We start from the raw sequence: 13343 nt of genomic DNA on the forward strand, positions 1-13343 counted from the left end.
TGGAAATACTCCTTCTTTAGGCTGGGTCTGTGAGATCTGTGTGTGACACATGCTTCTTAAGGGAAGGAGCTGTGATGGCAAATTAAGGGAAGTGGGAAAAAATCATATTTTCCATCCAAGATGCTTTTTAAAAGAAGCCCCCTTCAGGACTCCTTGGCAATTGCCAGAAGCTTCAGTGAAACATGTCTTCGTCACTAAAGCTGTTCTTCCCCTGCTACAGGCCCAAAATACGGAATTACACAGTAGTCCATAGCCATTAAGGAGCTGCCCACTTAAGGGGCTAAGAAAAGCACAAACTGTTTGCTTGCTCTGACAGCTATGAATGTATACTGTGTTCTTTTTCTAAGGCAGTGCCACGAATGTCCACTAACTCAGAACAGTCACCTACTTACAGATACTGAGATACCCACCCCAAACAGGGGAAAATAGGGAAAATGCTCTAACTGACACATATTTTGGAATCTCTAGACTTTGGCACATGGACTACAGGACAGAAATGTTTGAAGGAATAAGACCTCAGCAACACCTTCCGCATATATTGTCAGATAGTTTAGTTTTGGGTTTTTTTTAGTTTTGAGGGAAGAAATTATGAAAACAGTAAAATGGGCAATGTAATATTGAACTCAGAGGTGAAAGTAGCTGTTTGTGGGGATTTTCCAAGAAACTTCCAAGTGGCAGGCATCCAAAGCCCACTGAAGGCCAATTGGAGTTTGATACTTAACTTCTTTGGGTTCCTTTAGAAACTCCAGCCTCATGGGGCTTAGTTGCATGTTCATAAACCAGACTGAAAAATGATCTAAGGTAAAGTCAAGACCTCAAGTTGCAAAGCGGGAACAACATACCATTTGTATTGCTTTTTCTGTGTCAGTGTCAATTCCTTTCCTGTTTCCTTCTCCTCTTCCCAAATCAATGCTAAAAACACTTTAATATTTACCCTCTCATCAAGTGCATCTACATGTGCAATTAATGTGAAGCAATAAACTCTGGAGCAGTTTGAGCCAGAGTAAACTACTCTCAGGCACAACATATACATATGCACCCAGGACAGCAGCAATTTGGACTGGGGTGGACCAGGCTAGCAGCAGGTACAAGGTGGGAGGGTTAGCCCCAGGGTCCAGGTGGTGGTGAAGGGCAGTAGAGGGAGTTGCTACTGGAGGAGCCATGTGGCTAGGTGGCAGGCAGCAGTTTGGCCCTCGGCTGGCTGGTTTGACTGAGCACAATTTACAACTGTAGTCAGTGTCTCCATATGCGTTTAATCACAGTTAATTACCCCAGCATAAGATAGTACTGTCCCCAACAGTACTGTCTTACTGCTGCATTAATTAGTTTACTGCAACCTAATGCTGTTGCATATATAGACAGTGATGTTTTACTCTACAGCTAATTGGTCTACTCCACAGTTAAGCATATTTGTAGATGTGGCCATCCTGTGTGTCAGGATCTGGATGCTCAGTGCTAATGTCCCTGCTAGTACTCAGCTGCATGAGGAAACAGTGCTAGCACAAGGTGCATTCTTACCTAATGCCATATTCCTTTGTCCCATTTGCAGTAGGCTTTTTACTGTAATTTCAGATAGAAGCATAGTAAAGGGTAAATCAGAATAAGAGCATTTGCCTTTGTTTACTGTCACTATTTCAGATGCTTCTCAAATCCCAAAAGACTGGCCCCAGGAGGGGGAAATCAAGATTGAAGATTTGTGTGTCCGATATGAAAACAACCTGAAGCCTGTTCTCAAGCATGTCAAGGCTTACATCAAACCAGGACAGAAGGTATTGTGGATGATATCATCTTCACTTGATTATGCCTTGATGACAGCTTTTGCTTTCTGTAGACAACACGTTAGCAATAACAGCTGTATTAATATTTGAACATACACACAAGTCCAACATTTTTTCAGTATCTAAATATTGAGTTTGGCCTGCCCAAGGGTCAGGGATCTGTCTTCACTTTTGCCACAGGCAACACGTGGCTGATTTTTTGGAGAAAAGGTGTGTGTTATGAGTGCGAAAATATAGTTTTGCTTAAATTTTACTCATGAAAAATCAATACAGGTGACCCTCGCCATTCGCCGGGGATACGTTCTCATATCCCCCGCGAATGGCGAAATATGCGAATAAGGCATTGCATTCATGAACGCAGTGGGCGTTCATGAATGCAGTGCCCCCAGCGGCTGAGCAGGGCAGGCACGGCTCCAGCGGCGATGGTAGGAGCGCAGTGGCAGTGGTAGGAGTGCGGTGGCAGTGGCAGGAGCACAGCAGCAATGGCAGGAGCCTGGCGACGGCAGTGGGAGCCTGGCGGTAGCAAGCATGGAGCTCCCAAGGAGCTCCAGTAAGTGTTTAAGTGTATTTAAAATACAGGTTCAGCATTCGTGAATATTTGAAACCGCAAATGCCAAACCTGCGAATAACGAGGGTTTCCTGTATTTCTCTGCAAATTTTTTCTCGGTAGAACTTTCGCAGAAATTGTATTTTTCATTGGGATATTATTAATATTATTATATATTATGTTTCTGCTTTTGCTCTCACTTTTGGCAACCATTGTGATATGCAGTATGTTTTCACAGGTTTTCTCCTGTGTATACAACCCACTTCACCTTTCAGTGTTGTAAGAATTGGGGGATTTGTTCTAGCTCACTTGGGTATTTCAGACATTAGATTGTAGCACTACTGTATAAAGCACAAGCAGAAAAAGATAAATTATTTGTAGGAAGGCATCATGCTATGTCCATATATAGCAGCCTAAATGCACTGATTTAAAGAATACATTTCCTCTTGCTGCTAGCTACAGAAATGCAATAGGGAATCAAGGTCAGAATCATGGTGGCATCCAGTCTGCATTGCCACTGAAGCTCTTGGCAAACAATTGTAATTCCTTATGTTTCTCAGAACTGATAATAACCCTGCTGTAAATGCTCTGAATATGAGTGCATTGGAGAGAAGTATATCTCCTTGAACCCTTCCCCATCCCTCCATAGCTTGTGTGTTTAAGAGGGCCTATTGCTTTAATGGGGGTTATTGGGTTTTTTGCTGTTATTGGTTAAAATAACTTGTTTGAAAATCATTCAAGTAGGGTTTACAGTTCCTTTCCACCATGATCTTGAGAAAAATAACAGTTTAGTTTGTTTTGCAGGTTGGGATCTGTGGTCGCACAGGGAGTGGAAAATCATCATTGTCTTTGGCTTTCTTCAGAATGGTGGACATCTTTGATGGTTAGTTGTTATGGATCCCACACTGGAGTTTGCTGTTACTCCCCAACTGCTACCCCTATATCCTCCCTCCATTTTTTTTGGAAAAAGCAAGCAAACCCTTGTATACACTTTCAAGACACTTAGTTTGAATCAGGCTTATTCTGCCCAATACTTCATGTGCCAAGTGCCTCTTGGGAGTGTCTACATGAGATGTTTGCTGTACAGTTGACTACATGTATATCCCTATTAGGGCACATGAAAGTGATAAACTCTGCAGCAGGGTAGGACTTGTAAATGCAAGTACTATGCTGCTGCAGAGTCTTTTTGTGCGCAGTAGCATGTGTGTAGATGCTGAGCTGGTTGGCTGGGGCATGAGGGTGCTTCAATGCAGGGATTGCCTGCCAGATGGCAGGCTGACCCCTGGGGACCCGGCTCAATATGCTGTGGTCCAGGTGCACATGTAAACTACATTCCCAGGAGCAATGAACTGTAGAGCAATAAACGCCACAGTTTATTGCCGCACGTTAGTGGCACATGTAGATGTGCCCCTTGAGAGCTATTAGAGAAAGTCTCTACTTATTGTAGGATCTAGTGTAAGACCCTTTATAATCTGACAGAATAATTCTGTTTCTAAATGGAAAGAAAAAATATTTAACTCTGGTCTCTCCCTATAAATTTATCCCTACTGAATAACTACATTAAAATAAAGGAGCTAAGTTCTGGGAAAATAGAAACTGGTATGCAGTAAAGGTGCTCCCTTAACTTAAAAAAAAAAAAATATTGCCATTTTCCAGTTACAGCAGAAGCCCAGGATGATTTTGCAATATTCTTATTTCTATGGCATATCATTCTCCCATGTATCATATGGAATATGTATGGAATGTCAGCCAGCACAATCCAGTAAGATGTAAGAGGATAAGTACATCAGCTGGAATTAATTTAAGTCAGTCATCTTGGTCTGTCTGCATAGCACCTCAAACAGTGGAGTCCTGGGCCCTGACTGAGCCTCCTAGGTGCTACAATGATACAAATAATAAACATAGTTTTATGCCTATCCTTTTCTATATAATCTACCCTTTACTTTCTTTATGCCTCTCACTTGATTGTCTCAGTCTTCTATTTCCTGTATCTCTGAATTGTTGCCTTAGAATGGCATTCCATTTCCTCTCAGGTTTTCTTGACTTTCATCTTCTCTCTCTACTGTCTGTTGTCCATGTCTCTCCCTTCTTTCAATGTTAGACAGTATCTAGCCCCACTGCCCCCATCTTTTCTTCGGGTCTATATGAAATCTTAGACCTGTTAAAGTCTTTGGTAGGTGACACCTGACTTCAGTACAGCTAGGATTTCACCCACTCTGCCCATCTCATTCGTCTATTCTCTTGTATCTGTTACATTTCATACTCACTTATATTCCATGGTATCACCCCTTAAAACATCTCACATGTTCTTGTTCCTCTTAAGGAGCTCTTACAATCCATGCCCCAGGCTTCCCTGTCCTCTCTGCATCATGCCATTTCACCCCCTTATTTCTGTCCCTGTTTCCTCTATTTCCTTTCCACTCTTCCTATCCCACCCAGGCATTCTTATTTCCAATTTTTCCTCCAATCAACCTGTTTTCCCTTAACACATTGTATCTTCCTGCTCGCTAGCACACCATCTTTCTTCCCCCATCTCCTCTTCCCCAGGCTTCTACCTTCATATATGAGAAAAAGGTGATGGTCAAGTTGCTGTTGTTGATTGATGGTGACTGATGGATGGACTGACCCTCTGAAAGCATTTTAAAAAGGCAGACTTTGCTGAGGGTGAAATTCTGAACCTAGAGAGCTTCAAGCATGTTGGTCAACCCATGGGAGTCAAACTCAGCATGTGCCTGAGTGTTTCGCTAGATCGGGGCTAGGACATTCAACACCATGCAGTATACAGCTCTCTGTGTTTTACAAATAACATAGTGATGAAACTGAATGTTACAGAAACAGCAGCTCTCAGTAGCTTTGAATTTCTTTATATTGATCATTTCCTGGGTCAGGGCTGGTCCTTTCTGTTTTTAGGACATAAGGCAAACAGACTCAGAATATTAATATCTGTTTATTTCCATGTTGGGTGCAGTACAGAGCACAACAGGTACTCCAACAGAAACTGCTCATCGCAGAGAAAGAGTCTTTCTTGGGAATCACTGGGGCAAATACAAATGGAACCCAGTGTCTGCACCTGTTGATGTACCATTCCCTCCCTAGCAGCTATGAGAAGGTCTTGTGTGCTGGGAAATTGAAGGGCTGCAATTGCAGCCAGATGTTTTGCAGAGGTTTGCAGAGGTTTAAGGAGTGTGACCTTTTTATGTACTTCCTGCCTGTTCCTATTTACAAAGCAGGCAATCCCAATCTAGCCTGCAGATTTTTTCCCCCGGAATGCCAAAGGTTGCCACATCTGACATGCCATAGATTAGATTGTCAGGTCAAATCTATAAAATTTATTGACCTGATGGGCTAATGGAATCTCTGTACATTAGTGACCACCACCGCTATTGCATGTAGCTTCCTTTATTGAAATGCCATGCCAGGAAGGCATGTGCTTCCATTGCTTTTTTGGTCAGCTGAACCTAAGTATAATTCATAATTTATACTTAAGTGGCACCTACCTATGGAACATGGAAAAATGATTTTAACATGACTGAGTTTGGGTGCATTTTTTAATTCACGGAGTCATTTCTTATATTTGGTTCACTGAGCCATCTCTTATCTTTGGAAATGTGTTTCTAGCTTTCTAAGGACAGCAAGGCCTGTATTCATGTTTCATATTATGATTGCTTGAGTGTTGTACGCAAAATAAGCTAGCATAAATTTGAAATAAAAGATTCCAATCTGATCCTTACTAAAATCAACAGGAACAGAAAGTGGCCCAGGAACAATTATCTCAACTGCTGTTGTCCTCTCTTCCTCTGCTTGGCTGCAGAGCACAGGATGCTCCATAATTAATTATCTTTGGCATCATTAATCATGTAGCATGAAACCAAAATATTTCCTTTAAGGGACTTAAAAAGAGAAGGAGAGAGATGATAAGTGTCTGTCATCAATAAGCAGAATTTCCCCTGGGTTGTTTTATTTTACGCAATATTTATTTTATACCTTTATTGTATATCATACTTATATGATATTTATTGTATACCTTCCACATGTTTATGTCACAGCTGAGGGGATGCAAAGTCACTCTCAGAGTTTGGAGGCTAGCCCAAATCCAAATAAGCTTCTGCTTCTTTGTGATTAATTTTGGTGTTGTCTGCTTAGAAATGGCACAATACTTGCAAGCTTATAAAATTGTATTGTTCCAAACAGGGAGGATTGTGATTGATGGAATAGACATTAGTAAATTACCCCTGCACACCCTCCGCTCCCGACTGTCAATTATTCTCCAAGATCCTGTGCTGTTCAGCGGTTCCATTCGGTGCGTATTACTTTTTGCTGTGTGAATTGTAAAGTTGTATAGGTTCTGCATCAGAGATGGTACCACAGAAGCCATCCAGGAGATGGGGATGATGGGAATGGGAGAAGACCTTCTATGCCTATTTCTAGCTATGCAAAATCTGTGAGTAACATATAGCTGTAGCACTGCCTTGGACTAGACCAAGGTGTTTGGTCTTGAAATGTGCTCACTAAACCCTTTATTCTTTCCCTGGCACTGGCAGCTTTAATTTGGATCCAGAGTGCAAGTGCACTGACGATAGACTTTGGGAAGCTCTGGAGATTGCTCAGCTGAAGAACATGGTGAAGTTATTGCCAGGAGGCCTAGGTATGACTAAACCGAGTGCTCATGAATTCATGCCAGTGCATAAAAAAAGAACATATATATGCAAAGAATGTTTTGATTTTTGAATGTCTTGTTGTAGGCTTAGGAGAGTGTGATATATAGCCTGACTTTGAGACATTCTGTAAGGGGGTGGCAAGTGCCTGATGAATATTCCAAAAGTATACCTCTCATACTGCTGAATGATGGTTTAGTTTTGCACTGATTTCAATTAAATGTTAGTACAGTACATCAGCAGGTGGGCCTGGGGGACTATTAGTCAGATGGTTAAAAACTGTTTTTACAACTCTGTTTCAACAGTAAAATCTGTGATTGCCACATGAAGGCCCAACAGCTGTGTCTCCTAATTACATCACTGATCAAGCAGTTTCCTTTTTATTTCAGGCCTGGTTCATGAAGGAAAGCCACTTATACATGTTACACATTATTAAATATGATATGCTTTCCCAAGTTTGTTAAGTTCTCAGTCCATGACTGTGTGAGATAATATATTGCCCTCAGGTCTGTGGTCCCAGCAGCAGTGCTCAGTCTTCTCAATATCACTGCAGTCCAGTGCTCAGCATAGATCAGCTTATAACATATTTCAGGAATATCATTTGATGTTTCAACACCTCTTCAGCATAGGTTTTCTGGCTTATACTGCAAATCACTTGGGGCACTGATTTTGTATTTCATGAGTATACTTAGTTGAATAACATCTTTAGGCAACAGCATTTCAATAACTTAAAACCTTGAACCTAACTCTGTTATAGATGCGATGGTAACAGAAGGAGGAGAGAATTTCAGTGTGGGTCAAAGACAGCTCTTCTGTTTGGCCAGAGCCTTTGTTCGTAAGAGCAGCATCCTCATCATGGATGAAGCCACAGCTTCTATTGACATGGCTACAGTGAGTATGCCAGCTATACTGCTACTAGTGCCAGTTGATATGTCTTGTGAGAGGCAAGAAGGCACTTTGAGCTGAAAACTCACACCTTTGGTACAGTCTTCCCTAGATGTTATATCACTGGGCAGAGGAGATTGGTATCTATCTTATAGCTATTTTTTTGGTTATGTTAATTTTCATTTTGATGTCTGTGGTGTGGGGAAAAATGTAAAAAAAAAAGGCCTGGTATTGAGGGTCCTACTACATGACATAATTCAGGGTCTGTACTACAGTGTGTCCAACTGTTCCTTCTCACACATGCCACACCTAGAAAGCTACAGATGAGGTTACTTGCTCTAGGACAGCCCCCCAGTGATTGATGTCAAGATCTCAGTTTCTGGAGTGTTTCAGTGCAGCTGCCAGAGACATGCTACATGAGCCTTACTGACGCACCATATTTTTTGGCATGTAGCATGCCCCAAATATTATACATACTCTGGTTTTGACAGATGGCTTGAAGAAAAAGTATTTGTACCTTGCAGCACAGGTAAGTACCTGATCCAGTGCACTGAGTTTGGGGGCATGTGCCCAGTCTGGCTTCAGTGTACCAGCCCAATCTAGTGTGCAGGGCCATGTCATTCAGGGGTCTGGAAATTTGTCAGCAGAGGAGAAATGACACGATTAGTTGCTATGCATTGTCAACATTCCACCACTGCCAAATCTCCAGACTCCTGGGGATCTATATTTCTTACAAATAATGCACACTCCAATTTCTCCCAGCTGGTTTTGGGGAAGGTGTGTGTTTTATGCAAGAAAATATGGTATTTCTAAATTTGGAATGCATAGCAGGAGTGGGTGGGTGGGACACACTTATGAATATCCTGGTTGGGACAAACTGCCATTACAATATAGACATACCCAGGCACGTAGATAAAAGGCACTGAACTATGTGGTTGTGAGTCCTTGACAATGAAAAAGACATATACTATAAGGAGATGTAAAACCCTGAATAACTTTTGGGCGTTTTTCTTTCTCAGGAAAACATTTTGCAGAAGGTTGTGATGACTGCCTTTGCAGACCGCACAGTTGTAACAATAGCTGTAAGTATGACCTACAGAAGAAGCTTCTTTTCCTCATTCTTCACGTAGTAAGACTTGCTGTTGACCAGTTAATTGCTGTTTAGAAAACAAACTGAAACTAAAACTCAGCCCAGAACACCTCTGAACTTTAAAGAGGTAAAAAGCACAAACCTGGATCTAGCAAATACCTTATTTACTAAAATACAAAACAAGGGCTTTTTCCCCCAAGTCAGCACTGGGGGGGGCAGGGGGAAGACCCTCATCTTATAATTTCATACAAGAAAACCTTACTAAATGCACTGTCTTTCATTAAACTGCTGCCAAAGTAATGGAAACCAACTCTGAAGTTGATTAAATGGAAAGTCTGAGCATCACTGTAAACCACATGGCCCGTATGGGTTAACATACTGATGGGAACCATTTTGGGGTTTATTTTTATGTGTGGCCCTTAAAAAATGGGCAGTTGCTCCCCCAGGAAGGAACAAGCACTAAGCCCATAGGTACTGTAGTACCAGGCTGGCATTCAGGTTGGTGCTCAGAGAGGATGCAGCCAGCTCCACCGGTGCCAAAAATGCTGATGGGACCCTTTCTTTGGGGGGGCTCTTAAAAAAAATGGGCAAGCATTCTTTCCACAGGGAACTGGCACCAGCCTGCAGGTACTGGAATACCAGGCCAGCACCAGAAGGGCCAGGGCCAATCCTGATGCCTTCCCCTTGATGCCAAACATGCTGCTACATTTGATCTTATTCAAAAAGCTGAGATGCTGATGGGAGCCTACCACAAGGATAATTATTGCATCCCATCTGACTAAGATATGTGGTAGTGCCAATTGCCTGCAGTTCTCCTCAGCACCAACTCTTTTTTAAGTCATGGTGAGCTATTACACTGAATACATTTTGATTTCTTCACCCTGAAGCTGATCTGTGCCTTTCATTCCCATTTCCAGTGACTCTTGTTTCTTCACTAGCCTTAAATATCTAGAAAACATTACCAAATGGGGGCCTAAATAGTTCACCCAGACCTCTGTTTCCCCCTCTTTCAGCCTGTTGCATATGATCAGTGTGGCCCTGCCCTCCAGGAGATGGAGCAGGACCAGGTTGTCCTGCGCCTCATCTGCATATAATTTTTTGAAGGATCCCAAGGCTTGTGACAAGAAAACCCATGAGTTGTGGGGGGAAGGCCTTATTAGCACATGGATCGTTTGTGTGGGGTATCTGGAGTACAAGCACATACTGATCAATGCTGGACTATGGGGCCACAATGGCTTGAAATGCTGTTGACTGTGGTGAGGCCCAACCCAGTGACCTATATGGTAAATCATGATCTTTTTGGCTTTGGACTAATATGGTTCAATGATATATAGTTGTTGTACTATATACTTAGTTGTTTATATAGTTGTATACATAGTTATACCACATACTTGCTTGGCAGGAGAGATCCTATGATCCTCTCAACTGATCAAGTGTAGTTATAGGGTGAGGTCTGCCCCTTGCACTCCAAGTAGGGGTAGCTTCCTGAAATGGAGGAAACTTGACTGCACAGTTTTCTGGTTGATGGGGACTGTATTATCACTTTCCCTGTGGGTTGCTTCTTGGCCTTTTAGCTAGGAGCAAGCAAGAGTAAGGGGCATCCAACCCCTAAGGACTCCAGGCTTGGGGTTTGTACATAGGATACGTGCTGTGGATTGGGGAATATTTAAAGCCCCAGACAGATGAATCTGGGAGGAAGGATACTTGCCTGGTGGTAGAGCCACATAGACTTGAACGACTGACCCCGTCTCAACCAAAATTTGGAATGTGACCATTGGGCTTTGCTAAACAGAATTCAGAACAAAATTGGACCTTGAAACAATTTTTTTTTAAGTTTGTACTATGTATATAAGGAAGAACAAAAGTGCTGTTTATAAGTGTGTTTATGGAGTACTTTTGCTAAAACTTGCAGCCGTTTCATAAAAGGTAGAGCTATCTGTAGTAATTTGCTTAAATGGTAAATTATGTTTATTTCAAGGGCAGTGTTTTCGTATTTGCCCCATACTTCCATGTGCTCAAGGAGAGCAGTGTCTGATTGTGAAGAGGAGGCGGGAATGGGGCTATTTAACCCCCTAGATTTATTTTCCCTGCTTTAGCAATGGGAGGGGGACAAATTCAAGGGAGACCACAAATAATTAGATAGCTGGAAAACTATAACAAATTTATAAATTTCCCACATATAGAATCTAATTTTTTGGGGGGGGTCATCTTATATTCAGGGCTATCTTAGATTTGAGTAAATACAGTAATGTTCATCTGTATAAAATGGAAAAAGCCAAGAAAGATTTGGGTCTGAAGATTTTGGATCTGAACAACCTGACAGTGTTAACAAATGTTGCCTTTGTACCACCATAACATTTTTTATGGTGGCACAAAAGCTAAGTAAGCAGATGTCCATGACCCTTGTTACTTACGTGGTATGAATTTATGATGCTCTTTTTTGGTTGAGATCCATTTGCTTTAAGGCGGGGGAGCCTGGGCAGCCCAGAGAAGCCCGTGCCAGCCTCGGCAAGGACTCCTCAGGCTTTAGGGCCCAGTCCTGCATGCTGGGATTTCCCATTCCTGGGGCATGCAGGATCAGGCCCCCAAAGCCCTGGAAGTACCGGTTCAGGTTTGCTGTTTAGGATTCCCTGGGTATGCAACAACACTCTGGGGAAGCCCCAGGGCTGGGACCACCAGTCAGCTGATTTGCAGTCTCAGCCCCAGGACCACACCAGAGCTAGCTTTCCCCAGGGATTTCCCAAGGTGCATCTCTGCAAGTGGGGAACACATTGCCCATTGTCCTGCAGGGTCAATGGGCAAGACAGTGACAATGGGTGATGTGTGTTTTCCCCAGTGAAGCAGATTAGTGGACACATCCTGGCACTGCTGATCCACTGCATTTGGTGACATCTAGTTATACTCTGAACTTTGCAGTGGAGCTCAACATACAAATTGGTATCCGATTACAAAAGTTACCATTGAGCTAAATCTCTCTACTAAACCCAGTTAAAGTACTGGATCCAACTACCATTACTGAACCTTGGTTCAAAATCTGGATTTTGTTACTTATGCCTTTGTACATTTTCTGCAACTGTCATTTATAATGTGATTTATGAATTTAGCAGCTTTTCTTTGTTACTATAAAGATGTATAAATGGACATTTTTCAAATTTCACCAAAAAAAACCCCTAGGAGAGCTAAACTAAAATTTTATGGGTTGTTTCCTGTTTTTCAACCAGCTCTCTATATAGGCTAGAAGTTCTGTCCATTTGTATGATGCCTTTAATGCATTTTAAGAGTAATTCCACCCTATGATGACATCCTTACTTAGCAGACAGCTGTTTCATGCCTGAAATAAATGTAAGCTTCAACAGCTGTTTTACTTGTTTTGTCTGAAGTTTTATTTTCAGTTTAGAGAGTAAGATTGGAGTCACAACTGCTGGGCTCTGTTCCCAGCTGTTAGTGACCTGCTGTGTTACCTTGGTCTGATCACTTAAGCTAGCTCATTTTTGTGGTTAAGATTCTTGGATGCATAAATGCATAAAATATTATTAACAAGGATGTCCATTCATAAAACTGTCCTTCAGATCCTTGCATGATTGGTGCTCTCTCTCCCACTAAAATATTACTTATCAGTATCACTGACTTTCTGTTTTCCATATTGGTTTAGGAAGGAAATATGGCACTTGTTCACATCTGGCTTCCTTGTTCTTCACAAAGCATTTTATTTAGTTGCCTTCACTTTCTTTTTGGCTGCTCCTTCTTTCTCCACCTACCTGCCTGTTTTTCTTCTCTTCTTTTCAGCACCGAGTGTCTCAGATCTTGGATGCAGGCATTGTGCTAGTCTTTTCTGATGGTATTCTAGCTGAGTGCGATACTGCCTCAAACTTGCTCCTCAAAGAGGATGGCCTGTTCACCACTTTGGTGAAGACTCACAAGTAGATTCTGTCAGACCATTCTGGCTCACAAGACTTCAGGCTCTCTGGTAGCTATCTTTAACTCTATTATCTTTAATTCTGCTTCCGTTCTTCTGCACAAGCTGTTCAGTAACAGTACGAAAAACTGTTTGTTGTATTCAAGTACTTTCAAAAGTTCATCTTAAACATGAAATCCCTTCCACTGCTCCATTAATTAGATTTTAATTTTCCTGTTAGTCTATGAAAAAAATAAAAATTATTATAAAAGGAGTTCATAAATGAATGGAAAGGAGTAATTGAAATGTATCGTCTGTCTCAGTTCTTATCTTAGTGGATATGTGTTCCTTTGACAAAAACACCACAAATCTTCTTCTGGGGTGAGACATTGTAGTTTGTTCCAGCCTATCACTCATTCAAAATGATTTTCAACTAATAGATTCTTTATCCCTTTAGTAATATTGCTATTTGGATTTGATAAGGAGATATGAA

The 13343-nt window shown here is 41.7% G+C and overlaps 1 protein-coding gene across 7 annotated transcripts in view; it reads left to right on the plus strand.

Annotated features, from left to right (window-relative positions):
- Nucleotides 1-13343, plus strand: part of ABCC9 (ATP binding cassette subfamily C member 9) — a 130581-nt gene that overhangs the window by 113842 nt on the left and 3396 nt on the right. For all 7 annotated transcript variants that reach the window (XM_059726592.1, XM_059726591.1, XM_059726590.1 and 4 more), the window contains 6 exons: nucleotides 1639-1769; nucleotides 3130-3208; nucleotides 6517-6625; nucleotides 6867-6970; nucleotides 7738-7871; nucleotides 8885-8947. In XM_059726592.1, the coding sequence (XP_059582575.1) occupies nucleotides 1639-1769; nucleotides 3130-3208; nucleotides 6517-6625; nucleotides 6867-6970; nucleotides 7738-7871; nucleotides 8885-8947 (620 nt within the window). The remainder of the gene's footprint in view (nucleotides 1-1638; nucleotides 1770-3129; nucleotides 3209-6516; nucleotides 6626-6866; nucleotides 6971-7737; nucleotides 7872-8884; nucleotides 8948-13343) is intronic.

Source organism: Alligator mississippiensis, chromosome 4 (assembly GCF_030867095.1).
Source record: "Alligator mississippiensis isolate rAllMis1 chromosome 4, rAllMis1, whole genome shotgun sequence".
Taxonomy (NCBI): Eukaryota; Metazoa; Chordata; order Crocodylia; family Alligatoridae; genus Alligator; species Alligator mississippiensis.